At 43.8% G+C, this 12,490-nt stretch overlaps 1 protein-coding gene across 1 annotated transcript; it reads right to left on the bottom strand.

Annotated features, from left to right (window-relative positions):
- Positions 1 to 2,082: 2,082 nt before the first annotated feature.
- Positions 2,083 to 2,388, bottom strand: LOC122902033 (10 kDa heat shock protein, mitochondrial-like). The gene has a single exon (XM_044241085.1). It carries the CDS (start codon positions 2,386 to 2,388, stop codon positions 2,083 to 2,085), a length of 306 nt encoding a protein of 101 aa, XP_044097020.1.
- Positions 2,389 to 12,490: the final 10,102 nt, after the last annotated feature.

Genomic DNA, 12,490 nt, shown 5'->3' with positions numbered 1-12,490 from the left:
TGCTATGTTCTTAGCGCATGATATCAGGAGGCATGTGATGTCAGTTTGTCCCATTACTAGTGATAGTAACCTTTATCAATTGGTTTAAATGATGTCTGCTAGGTTTCTCCACTATGAAGTTAATTATTAAGTACTATACTTACTAATATAGGTATTTTGTAGAAAGATATTTTATTTTATTATTTTTTTAAAGATTTTATTTATTTATTTGACAGAGAGAAATCACAAGTAGATGGAGAGGCAGGCAGAGAGAGAGAGGGGAAGCAGGCTCCCTGCTGAGCAGAGAGCCCGATGCGGGACTCGATCCCAGGACCCCGAGATTATGACCTGAGCCGAAGGCAGCGGCTTAACCCACTGAGCCACCCAGGCACCCCGAAAGATATTTTAAAATATCTACCTATCCTGTTTCTCATTAGACTTGCACCTACCAGTCTTAGGATCCATTGATGATTCTTGCCTAAATTAATGGTTACGCTAATGATTAGCAAATAGTGATTTCCTGATTCCATCATTATTTCTGCATTTATTACGTGGAATTCTACGTGCAGTGGACCTTTCCCTTCTTATTTATTTATTTATTTATTTATTTAAGATTTTATTTATTTATTTGACAGAGATCACAAGTAGGCAGAGGGGCAGGCAGAGAGAGAGGGGGAAGCAGGCTTCCTGCTGAGCAGAGAGCCAGACACAGGGTTCCCTCCCCGGACCCTGAGATCATGACCTGAGCCTAAGGCAGAGGCCCAACAAACTGAGCCACCCAGGGGCCCCTTATTTATTTATTTATTTATTTATCCATATAATTATCAACTCATAAAGTCCTATTTTACTTTAAAAATTATTAAAAGTTGAAACAATTTATTATTTTGATCTCAAACTGTCTCAGGCTTGGCTAAATGAAGACTCCCCCCACCTTTTAAAAAAGATTTTATTTATTTATTTAAATAAATAAATAAAGGAGTTGGGAGGAGGGGAGAGGGGGTGGGAGAGAGGAGCAGACCCTATGTTGAGCATGGAGCCTGATGCAGGGCTCCGTTTGGGGCTTAATCCCATGACCCTGAGATCATGAGCTGAGCCAAAACTAAGTCTCAGACGTTTAACTGACTGAGCCACCCAGGTGCCCCGAGCACCCCCACCTTTTTTTTAAATTGTTTTAAATTAACATATATTATTTGCTTCAGAGATACAGGTCTGTAAATCATCAGTCTTATACCTCACAGCACTCACCATAGCATACACCCTCCCCCCTGTCCATAACCCAGCCACGCTATCCTACCCCCACCACACCCAGCAACCCTCAGTTTGTTTCCTGAGATTAAGAGTCTTTAATGGTTTGTATCTCTCCACGGTCCCATCTTGTTTCATTTTTTCCCTCCCTACCTCCCACAAACCCCCACCCTGCCTCTCAAATTCCTCATATCACTGAGATCATATGATAATTATCTTTCTCTGATTGACTTATTTCACTTAGCATAATATCCTTTAGTTCCATCCACGTCATTGCAAATGAGAGTCCCCCTTTTCAAATTGTACACAACATAAAATGTAAAATGTACACAACATAACATCTAACATAGTAACCATTTTTAGGCATACAATCCAGTGGCCTTGAGTACCTACACATTGTCAGAAAACCATCATCACCCTCCGTCTCCAGGACTCTTTCATCATCCCAAGCAGAAACTCTGTGTCCATGAAACAATAATGCTCCATTCCCCTATCCCCCCAACCCCTCATTACCTTTATACTGTATTCTCTGTTTTCTGTCTCGTGAATTTGCCTATTCTAGATACCTCATATAAGTGGAATTACACGTTTGTCCCTTTATATCTGATTCATTTCACGTAGTATAATGTCTTCAAGGCTATCTATGTTGTAGCCTGTTTTTGACATATGTCCTCTCTGACATGTCCCAACACAAGCAGGGGGAGCAGCAGAAGGAGTGGGAGAAGCGGACTCCCTGCTGAGCTGGGAACCCAATGCGGGACTTGATCCCCGGACCCCGGGATCATGACCTGAGCAGAAGGCGGATGCTTAACAGACTGAACCACTCACAGGACCCTTCATGCCATTTCAGTAATGATTTCAGTCTACATACTTCCTGTGAATGTCATCATCTCTAAACAAGAAATAATCCTTGTCATCTAGAACTATTTTGGAGTCTTCATATTTTGGGAGAACTTGATCTCTAACTTTCACCACTAATTGGTTGAATCTCTCCACCCTTCCCTTGCTAGAGCCAGATCGAACAGCTACTACTGTTGCTTGTGACACCTCTTGATATTTTTCTGGAAGCGTAATGCTTCCTTTGGTTATGTTTTCAGCTGCACTCCTTTCAGTGAAAACTGGGTCAAAGAGAGGAAGAAAATTTCCGGCTGCCTGTCCTGCCATGATTGGCCAGGGCAGTTCGTACTCTGCTCTGGGACTCCCGACACTGCATTGAAAACGGCGCTCTGGTGGGTAAGATCATTTTGCAATGTACAAAAGAAGCCTGAAAATAAATGGTGAAAATGACCGATCCACAGTCAGAACAGGAGACAAGTACACCTTTCTCAGAAACAACAGCTGGAGTGGACAAACAAGGTGTGAACAGTGCAATTAACAAGCTTGAACTAACAGAGAACTAAACTGAGGCATATTAAAAATTTTGAGTGTACTTGAGCAAACATCAAATGGGGCAGTGCCAAACTGGAAGTAGTTAGGAGCATACCCCCTGCCCTACCGGAGCTGGGGAAAGACTTACAGAGAAGAGGCAGAAGCAAAGCAAGGAATTATTTGAATGGGTGTAGTTTTAAAAGGGTTGCATTTACTGGGAAAGCCTAAAAGGCTGTTTGTGATTTGTTGTCCTTAGATTTTGATTTCTTTTTTTTTTTTTAAGATTTTATTTATTTATTTGACAGAGAGAGATCACAAGTAGGCAGAGAGGCAGGCAGAGAGAGAGAGGAGGAAGCAGGCTCCCTGCTGAGCAGAGAGCCCGATGCAGGACTCGATCCCAGCACCCTGAGATCATGACCTGAGCCGAAGGCAGCAGCTTAACCCACTGAGCCACCCAGGTGCCCTAGATTTTGATTTCTTAACCTCGAGGCATTACAGCCTTAGGTTTTAGTTTATTGACAAGGCTACTAACGCATTAAAGCCACCCCAGTCTAATGGCCCCCTTGTTTAACTAATTTAACACTCTCAACTAAGAACATTTATTTTTTAAGATTTTATTTATTTATTTGAGAGAGAAAGAGAGTGAGAGAGATCATGAGCAGGAAAGGTAGAGGGAGAAGCTGACTCCCCACTGAGCAGGGAGCCCGTTGTGGGGCTTGTTCCCAGGATCCTGGGATCCTGACCTGAGCTGAAGGCAGACAATGAGCAGGGAGCCCGTTGTGGGACTTGTTCCCAAGACCCTGGGGTCCTGACCTGAGCTGAAGGCAGACACCCAGGCACCCTAAGAACATGTTTTTATTCAAAGGAGAAACATTCCCAAAATTTGATCCTATTCTTTTTTTTTTTTTACTTACAGTGTAGTTGACACCCAATGTTACATTAGTTGTAGGTGTACTACATAGTGGTTGACAATTCTCTATGTTATGCTGTGTTCCCACAAATGTATAGCTACCATCTGACACCATACAGCACTATTACAATACCTTTGACTATATTCTCTAGGATGGACCTTTCATCCCCATGCCTGATCCCATTTTCCTCTTGTGTTACAAGTTTAGAAATGGAATTATTTCCAAGTTTTGACTTTTGTGAATAAAGCTGCTATGAACATTTGTGCACAAATCTTTGTGTGAAGGAAAACTTTGTATTTTCATTTCTCTTGGCTAAATACCTAGAAGGAAATTGTGAGATCATGTGAGAGATGTATTTTTTTAAAAGATTTTATTTATTTATTTTTCAGAGAGGTAGAACACAAGCAGGGGAACAGAAGGTAAAGGGAGAAATAGACTCCCCACTGAGTTAATGTAGGGCTCAATCCCAGGACCCCAGCATCATGACCTGAGCTGAAGGCAGATGTTTAACCAACTGAGCCATCCAGGCCTCCTGGGAGGTGTATGTTTAATATTTTTTTTAAAAGATTTTTAAAATTTATTTAACAGAGAGAGACATAGTGAGAGAGGGAAAACAAGCAGGGGGAGTGGGAGAGGGAGAAGCAGGCTCCCTGCTGAGCAGAGAGCCAGAGGCAGGGCTCCATCCGAGGACCCTGGGATCATGACCTGAGCCGAAGGCAGAGGCTTCACGTACTGAGGCACCCAGGTCCCCCTCAATAAATATTTTTTTGAATGATTGTTCAACTGTGAGGTTGTCTGCAATATGTTTTTTTTTTTTTTTAAGATTTTGTTTATTTAGTTAAGAGACAGAAAGAGGGAGAGCATGAGTGGGAGGGGCAGGGCAGAGAGAGAGAGGGAGAAACAGGGCTCAATCTCAGGACCCCAAGACCATGATCTAAGCCAAAAGCAGCCACTTAACCGACTGAGTCATCCAGGCTCCCCCATAATACCATTTTTTTTAAAAAGCAGAATTCAACACAAGATTGGTCTATATTGGACTTATTACAAAAGCCTGGAATGTGCTCATTTTAAGACACTAAGGCAGTATTTCTAGTTACCTACACAGCATCTATTCTGCTTTTCTTCCTTACTAGGGGAAAAAAAAATGTGTCCTGCATCGGGCTCCTTGTTCAGCGGGGAGTGTTCTTCTCCCTCTCCCTCTGCCTGCTACTCCCCCGCTTGCACTCTCTGTCGAGTAAGTAAACAAAATCTTAAAAAAGAAAACAAAAGAAAAAAAATGTGTTGGAGGTGCCTGGCTGAAAACACTCTGCTTCCAGATTCCCCTGAAGCTATGGATAGTCACATAATGCCATTCAGGCTGACAGGTAAGTGGAATTCTAGGCTGAGGAGATTCCAGGAAAGTTTATTAAATGGAGACTCAGCTGGGATGCCATCTGCATTTTGTGTGTTGCTGTTCTCCTCCTAACCTCTTCCTCTTGCTCAGAATGTTGATGAAAGGGCAAAAGATGGAGAAGGCGGTAGCCATTTTGCAACATGAGGAAGGAAGGCCCGTGCTAAGGATATCAAAGGAAAGACAGGAGTCCGGGTTCCTGATGGCATCAAAAGTGGCCCTTCGGGCACCTGGGTGGCTCAGTGGATTCAAGTCTCTGCCCAGTTTGGGTCATGATCTCAGGGTCCTGGGATCGAGCCCCACATAGGGCTCTCTGCTCCACAGGGAGCCTGCTTCCTCCTTTCTCTCTCTGCCTGCCTCTCTGCCTACTTGTGATCTCTGTCAAATAAATAAAATCTCTAAAAAAAAAAAAGGGGGGCCCTTAACCCCCAACCTAGCTCCAGATTACCCACTTGCCAACCCCAAGTTATGTGAGAAATAAAAACAGCCACACAACACAGTCCTCACTTAATACAGGCGCTTTATCCACGGTATTGCCCGAGTGACATTTCCCAAACATTGTCCTTGTTTTTCTTGTGAACATGTAGCCTAACTGAGGGACAAGTATGCTTGAGCAGGGCAGTTGGAAGTAGGTGGGTCCCAGGGACATAATTTTTATCCGTGGCACTTTCTCCTGATACCAGGAAAAGAGATGAGTCATTTACCATTATAGCATCTCAATTTTGTGGTCAGGAAAATTGAGGTACAAAAGGACAAAATAATCAGCTGAAGGCTGTAGATTAATTTCCCAATTTATCTGTCCATCCCACATTCCAGTCCTACAATTTTTCCTGGAATGTGCTCCCTCCTCCCACTTGCCCTGTGCTAATCAAATGCATGTTTCTCTCTATGTTTAAACCATAGCTTCTCAACCCTGGCATTATTGACATTTGGGGCTGAATAGCTTTTCTGCTGTGGGGTTGGGGGTGGGGCTTTCCTGTGCATTTTAGGATTTTAGCAGCATCTCAGGCCTCTATCCACTAGATGCCAGCAGCCTGCCCCCTCCCCACCAGTTATGACAACCAAAATTGTCTCCAGGCATTACCAATGCCTGATGAGAGCCAAGATCTACTCCCCAGCCATTGAGAACCACTGCTGTGGTGCGCCTGATGGCTCAGTGGGTTAAATCCTCTGCCTTTGGCTCAGCTCATGATCTCAGGGTCCCGGGATCGAGCCCCGCGTCGGGCTCTCTGCTCAGTGGGGAGCCTGCTTCCTCCTCTCTCTCTGCCTACTTGTGATCTGTCAAATAAATAAATAAAATCTTTAAAAAAAAAAAAAGAGAGAGAGAGAGAGAGAACCACTGCTCTAAACTCTTGCGAAACATCAACCCCAGCACGTGGCTGTTCCCATGCAGTCAGTCCTCCCAGCAAAACACCTGTGACACTTGGCAGTTGAAATTTACCTGCCTGGATCTCCATATTAAATGACCATAAGCTCCTTGAAGGCAAGGACATCGGGCTCATCTTCATAATCCCCTGTTTATTGACTAAATAGATTTTAAAGTGGTTCAGGAGAAGAATGAGAATAGAATTCAGGAATGCTGGCTTTCTGATGCCATGATTTTGACATTCATGGTTAAAAAGACTCATGTGTACGCTTGCTTTGCTTGGCATTCTATTTTATAGACTCTCACGCTGTGGTCAAGAGGCAGATTCTAGCAAAAAAAAAGAGTCCTAATAACTCTTGTTCTAACACCAGCTACACTGGAAAAGGAAAGCAAACTTTCCAAGGCAACTTTTTATATTCTCACAAGGAAAAAAAAGACTCAACAATACGGGAAAGAGTGAAGAGCCAAATTCTATATAATATTTTTGTTTCCCTAGTGAAATGAAAGAGCTATGTACATCCCTCCCCCAATTCCAGTTTCCTCTCCCCTGGTCATTTTACACAATTGAGGTCCATCTGTTACAACTACGAAACCAATCCTGTATGTATGCACAGGACTGGCTTCCCTACCCTATAGAAATGAAGTCCTTTGGTTTTCCAGGACTAGTGATCCTAGTGCTTTTAATTTTATGAATATATTTTTAAAGCGAGACGTTTCTGAACCGTTTAAGTAATGTTGAGACACTGAGCATGTGGACAGGAAATCCTCCTGGTCATGTTGACGAATGTTTCCTTCAATCCTGTGGCTGCCCACCCCTTTCTGGAGAAGAGTTGCGACACTTCCTGACTTTCATTTGTGTGTATTAAAGTTCTAAGAAATTCAATACTCCTTTGGCTTCTGCAAAACTCTACAGTTCATTTGCCCAGTAAATTCAACGGGGGCTAAAGGACACAACAACAAAAGGAAAAGATTTATTTGGAAAATGCAAAGATATCCCATGCCTCTCTTTTTTACTTGGCATTGATCCAGAGCAGTAAATGGCCCTGCATTTGGTTTTGTCCCTTTAAAGAAAAGTGCAAACACTCCATTGTCCGTACCTTTATTGACACCAAGGTTCAAAGGCGGCAAGAGAAGCAAGTTTTATCTTACTTTTATCTTACTTGAAAGGAGTTTTAAGTGCAGTTGAAGTACAGCAGGCTCCCTTCATCAGTACTTGGAGAATAAATTTCAAATCAGTAGTTTCAAAAAATTTTAAACTTTTTGGGAGCGCCTGGGTGGCTCTGTCAGTTAGTGCCTACCTGCAGCTCAGGTCATAATAACGGGGTCCTTGGATAGAGTCCCATATCAGGCTCTCGGCTCAGCGGGGAGCCTGCTTCCCCCTCCCTCTCTCTGCCTGCCTCTCTGCCTACTTGTGATCTCTCTCTGTCAAATAAATAAATCTTTAAAAAAAGGGGCGCCTGGGTGGCTCAGTGGGTTAGGCCTCTGCCTTCAGCTCAGGTCACGATCCCAGGGTCGTGGGATCAAGCCCCGCATCAGGCTCTCTGCTCAGCAGGGAGCTTGCTTCCCCTTCTCTCTCTGCCTGCTGCTCTGCCTACTTGTGATCTCTCTCTCTCTCTGTCAAATAAATAAATAAAATCTTTTTTTTTTTAAGATTTTATTTATTTATTTGAGAGAGAGAGACAGTGAGAGAGAGCATGAGCGAGGAGAAGGTCAGAGAGCAAAGCAGACTCCCCATGGAGCTGGGAGCCTGATGTGGGACTCGATCCCGGGACTCCAGGATCACGCCCTGAGCCGGAGGCAGTCGTCCAACCAACTGAGCCACCCAGGCGTCCCAAATAAAATCTTTTTAAAAAATAAACTTTTTGTTTTGGAATAATCGTAGGTTTACAGAAAAGATGCAAATCCAGCATTGAGAATTACCATATACCCCCCTACACCCCTGGTGCCAGTTCCTCTAATGTTCTCAGCCTCCATGACCAAATAACACATTTGTCAAAGCTAAGAAACCAACACTGACACCCTGCCATTAACTAAACTCTGGACTTTATTTGGATTTCAATGTTTTCTTCCCTTAATGTCTGTTTCCTGTTTGAGGATCCCGCCTTGTTTTTAATTTCTTAGCTTCTGTGTGGTGTATCGATTTTTGCGAAACGTTTCACAACTAATTTCAGCAAATGACCTTTATCTGAGGAGCTGAAGTTGGACTCAAGTTCAACCTTCCCAGACACACAAATGGTTTTGACTCTAAAGTAATAGTGACGGAACCCCTCCTCCTTCGGTGAGGTGCCCTCATCTGTGAGGCGTCGCTGTGAGATTTTGCTTGACTTGGCTCATAGGAGACTGGATTTCCTGAGAACGGCCTAGGAGTTCTCAACACCAAAAAAGAAAAGAAGGGTGCCTGAGTGGCTCAGTTGGTTAAGCATCTGACACTTGGTCTCAGCTCAGGTCTTGATCTCAGAGTCCTGAGATCTCAGGTGCCCAGGATCAGTAAGTACTTTATCTCCAACCTTAGGTTCTTTAAGTTGTCTTTGGATTCAGCCTTCAATTTCTCTTATTTGTAGCTAACTTTATACATTTAATAATCAGGTGGGAAAAGACTACAAACTGTACCATTTCTGTTCTCTTTTAATTTTTTTTTTCATGAAAACAGTCAAGATTTATGTGGTTCTAAGAGCCAGTTGGGTAAAATATAGATGAAACTCTGGTTTGGTGAATAAAGGGGAGATGAGAAGAGAAAAGCTTTGAGAGAGGAGGAAGACATAGAATTGTGTTTGCTTCCGAGAACATCGGGACAGAGGCCAACCATCTTCCATTTCTAGACCCTGTGAGGACGGTCATAACAGCCTGGGGGCAGGGGGGCCTTGGCTTGTGAAATGGATCGACATAGGGTAGGTTTTCAGCTCTAACACATACTTGTTCTAAGACATACGAACCCTCTGACCCTCAGTTTCCTTGTCGGTAAAATGAGAATCAAGTGTTGAACAAGTTAATGTCTTGAACACAGTGCATGACTCAGGGAAAGCATGAACTGCGTGTGTGAAGTGTTACAGTTGCCAAGGGCCACCTCCCCTCATGTGTCTTGGCATTCCCATATTCTCTCTCGTCTACCATTCTTCTCATCCTTCCTCCATCTTTTGCTAGTTGATAGCCAAGAAGTTTGACAGGTCCCAGAAGTCTAAGCAGAACAACTGAGAGTTCAAGTCTTTAAAATAAATGTCCAAGTATAAAATTCGGTCATTGGTCATAAGCTGGGACAGAGTCCACAAAGAGGAAAAATGGCACAGCAAGGAACATCAAGTGAGTTTTCCCCAGTTGCTCCCTCCCCCACCCTGAGAACAAAATGCCCACTTGACCCCTGGGTGGTCCAGACCTGGACAGGCTGCCGGTGATCTGTCCTGTTAACGTGACCTGGGATAACATTCCCAGCAAAGGGCTGCAAACATTTGCTGAGCACACACACCTGTGACCCATGGTGAGATTGGGGTTGAGTTTGGCTTACGCCATAACTGGGGGTTGGTGGCTTGTGGCAGCTGTTCTGCACAGAACAGGTGAGGAAAAGGAAGTTTGTTTTTGTTTTTATTTTTGTTCTTTTTAAGATTTTTATTGGGGTGCCTGAGTGGCTTGGTTGATTAAGCATCTGCCTTTGGTTCAGGTCATAATCCCAGTGCCCTGGGAGGGAGCCACAAGTTGGGCTCCCTGCTCCATGGGGAACCAGCTTCTCCCTCTCCCTCTGCCTGCCGCTCCTCCAGTTTGTGCTCTGTCTCTATTAAATAAATATATAAAGTCTTTTAAAAAGTTTTTTTTTTCCTTTATTTGAGAGAGAGCATAAGGAAGAGCAGGGGAGAGGGAGAAGCAGAATCTTCACTGAGCAGGGAGCCCGATAGGGGGCTTGATTCCAGGACCCGGAGATCATGACCTGATCCAAAGGCAGATGCCCAACCCACTGAACCACCCAGGCTCCCCGAGGGGTCTTTTAGATTCACCTTCCAGGGGACCAGATGACTTTACAGCTCTAAGTGTCTGTGAGTCTAATTTTTCTTACCTTCTGGAAGAGATAAAGGAGTAAAGAAGATTGTCCTGGGTATACCTCTGGATGGGGAATCACATTTTTCAATTCAAGTGTCCTGAAAAATCAGAATTGCTCAGGCTTACAGGAAGTGAATTGTCTGGTTCTAAGTTTTACTTGCATTTTTGGGGGGAAAAATGACCACAAAGTTTTCTTAAAAGGATTCTCTTGGCAGTTTTTTTTTAAGATTTTATTTAAAATCAAACCAAAGGGAGCAGCTCAACCAACTGAGCCACCCTGGCATCCCAGGACTCTCTTGTCTTGATCAACCAAGTGTCCCCACCCCAAACCAGTTTCCAGCAAGAAGAAGTGACAATTTGCCTTTGTATTGACTTGGGGTTCTCTTGGAAATCTTCACCCTACACCTGCGTTCAACCATTTATATTCAATGATTTTTACTTGGTTTCCAGAAGCTAGGTGTCCACACGCAATATACTGCTATTTCCAACATTATGATCAGATCCATTGCCAGAAAACCCAGGGGCTCTGGGCTACCTTTATGTTATTCTCAATGGAGCGGAACCCGGGAGAGCAAAGTAATTCCACATTATAACTGCAGCCAGCCCGGTGGTGGCACCAAGGAGCAAGGGCCATAAGGAAAGTCTTCATAAAGGAGATATTTGCATGGGCTTTGAAGGACGAGTAGGAGTTTGCCCAAGATTTTAATTTTTCTTTTACCTTGGGCTCTTCTCCCTGCTAGAGAAGACAGATGCCACCTGGCCCCTGAGAGAGAAACGCGGTAATAGTTCATCTGGTGCTAAAAAAGATCTGAAACTAACACAAAACAGATACTCAACCTTTAACATCTGCTAATATGCTCAAATCGAAGTGTATGAGGAGTTCCTTCTGAATTTCTGTGTACTCATTTTAACTCTCCCAGGACATCCCTTGTCCTCCCATCCCCTTATCCTCAGCACTCTCAAAGATGTCCTTAATATTTCTTATTTAAACTACAACTTTTCAAATTTAAATATCTTTAAAAAATAAATAAAAATAAACTACAACTTTTCTTTCAAACTGGAGGCAGGACTCTTCTCTCCTGCCATCCACTCAGGTCATGGAGTCACAGTAATCCTTCCCCTAGTGCCCTCCAGCCTCCCAGCTAGCTCTTACTAGTGGTCCACAGTTCCAGGTCTCTGAGCTTTGACTTTAGCTATGACCCTTGCCAAAAGGATCAAAAACAAAATTGTTAGTCAGAATTTCCTCTTCTTCCCTGAATTTCTCTCTTTTTAAGATTTTATTTATTCATTTGACAGACAGAGATCACAAGTAGGCAGAGAAGCAGGCAGAGAGAGAGGAGGAAACAGGCTCCCTGCTGAGCAGAGAGCCCGATGTGGGGCTCGATCCCAGGACCCTGAGATCATGACCTGAGCCGAAGGCAGCAGCTTAACCCACTGGGTCCCAGGCGCCCCTTTTGTTTTGTTTTAAGGTTTTCAAATACATATATTTTAACACCGTGGTGGTAAGATGCCTTCACATCCACTGCAGAAGTAGAATCAGAAATTAGGGAAGGGGAAGGGAGAAGGAAGGAAGGAAAGAAAAAAAAAAAAAAGAAAGAGGAAGGAAGAGAGGGAGGCAGGAAGAAGGGGAGAGAGAGCAAGGAAGGGAGAGAGATAGGAAGGAAGGAAGGAAGAAAGAGGAGGGGAAGAAAGGAAGGAAGGAAAGAAAAGAAGAAAGGAAGAGAAAGAAATAGTGTATAAAGTATTTCCTTCCAGTAAAGATGGCCCTCAATCAAAAAAAGAAAAATGAGGGCGCCTGGGTGGCTCAGTTGGTTAAGTGGCTGACTTCGGTTCAGGTCATGATCCCAGGGTCCTGGGTTCGAGCCCAGCATCAGGATCCCTGCTCAGCGGAGAGCCTGCTTCTCCCTCTCCCTCCGTCTGCTGCTCTGCCTACTTGTTTTCTCTATCTCTCTGTCAATTAAAATAAATAAAAATCTAAACAACAACAACAAAAACCTCCAAAAAACTGGAGGCAGGAATATGAGAGAGAGAATGTGAGGGAGCATTTCTTGCCACCCCCACATTCAGCCTATTCTTGTTTGGCTTAAAATTCTGCAGTCACTCCCCCTCTCCGGGGTCCTGCTCTGCCTCTTTCTCTAAAGTAGCCAGAAGGGACTGGAGGGTGACTTTAGTCACTCTGTCTCTGAGTCCCAGAGACAGGCTAAC

Source organism: Neovison vison, chromosome 3, assembly GCF_020171115.1.
Source record: "Neovison vison isolate M4711 chromosome 3, ASM_NN_V1, whole genome shotgun sequence".
Lineage (NCBI taxonomy): Eukaryota > Metazoa > Chordata > Mammalia > Carnivora > Mustelidae > Neogale > Neogale vison.
The sequence above is the reverse complement of the archived record's forward strand: the minus strand, read 5'-3'. Positions and strand labels throughout refer to the sequence as shown.

What these genes read in the sequence shown, in the direction of transcription:
- LOC122902033 (XM_044241085.1), bottom strand. Translation starts at nt 2,388, where the DNA reads ATGGCAGGACAGGCAGCCGGAAATTTTCTTCCTCTCTTTGACCCAGTT.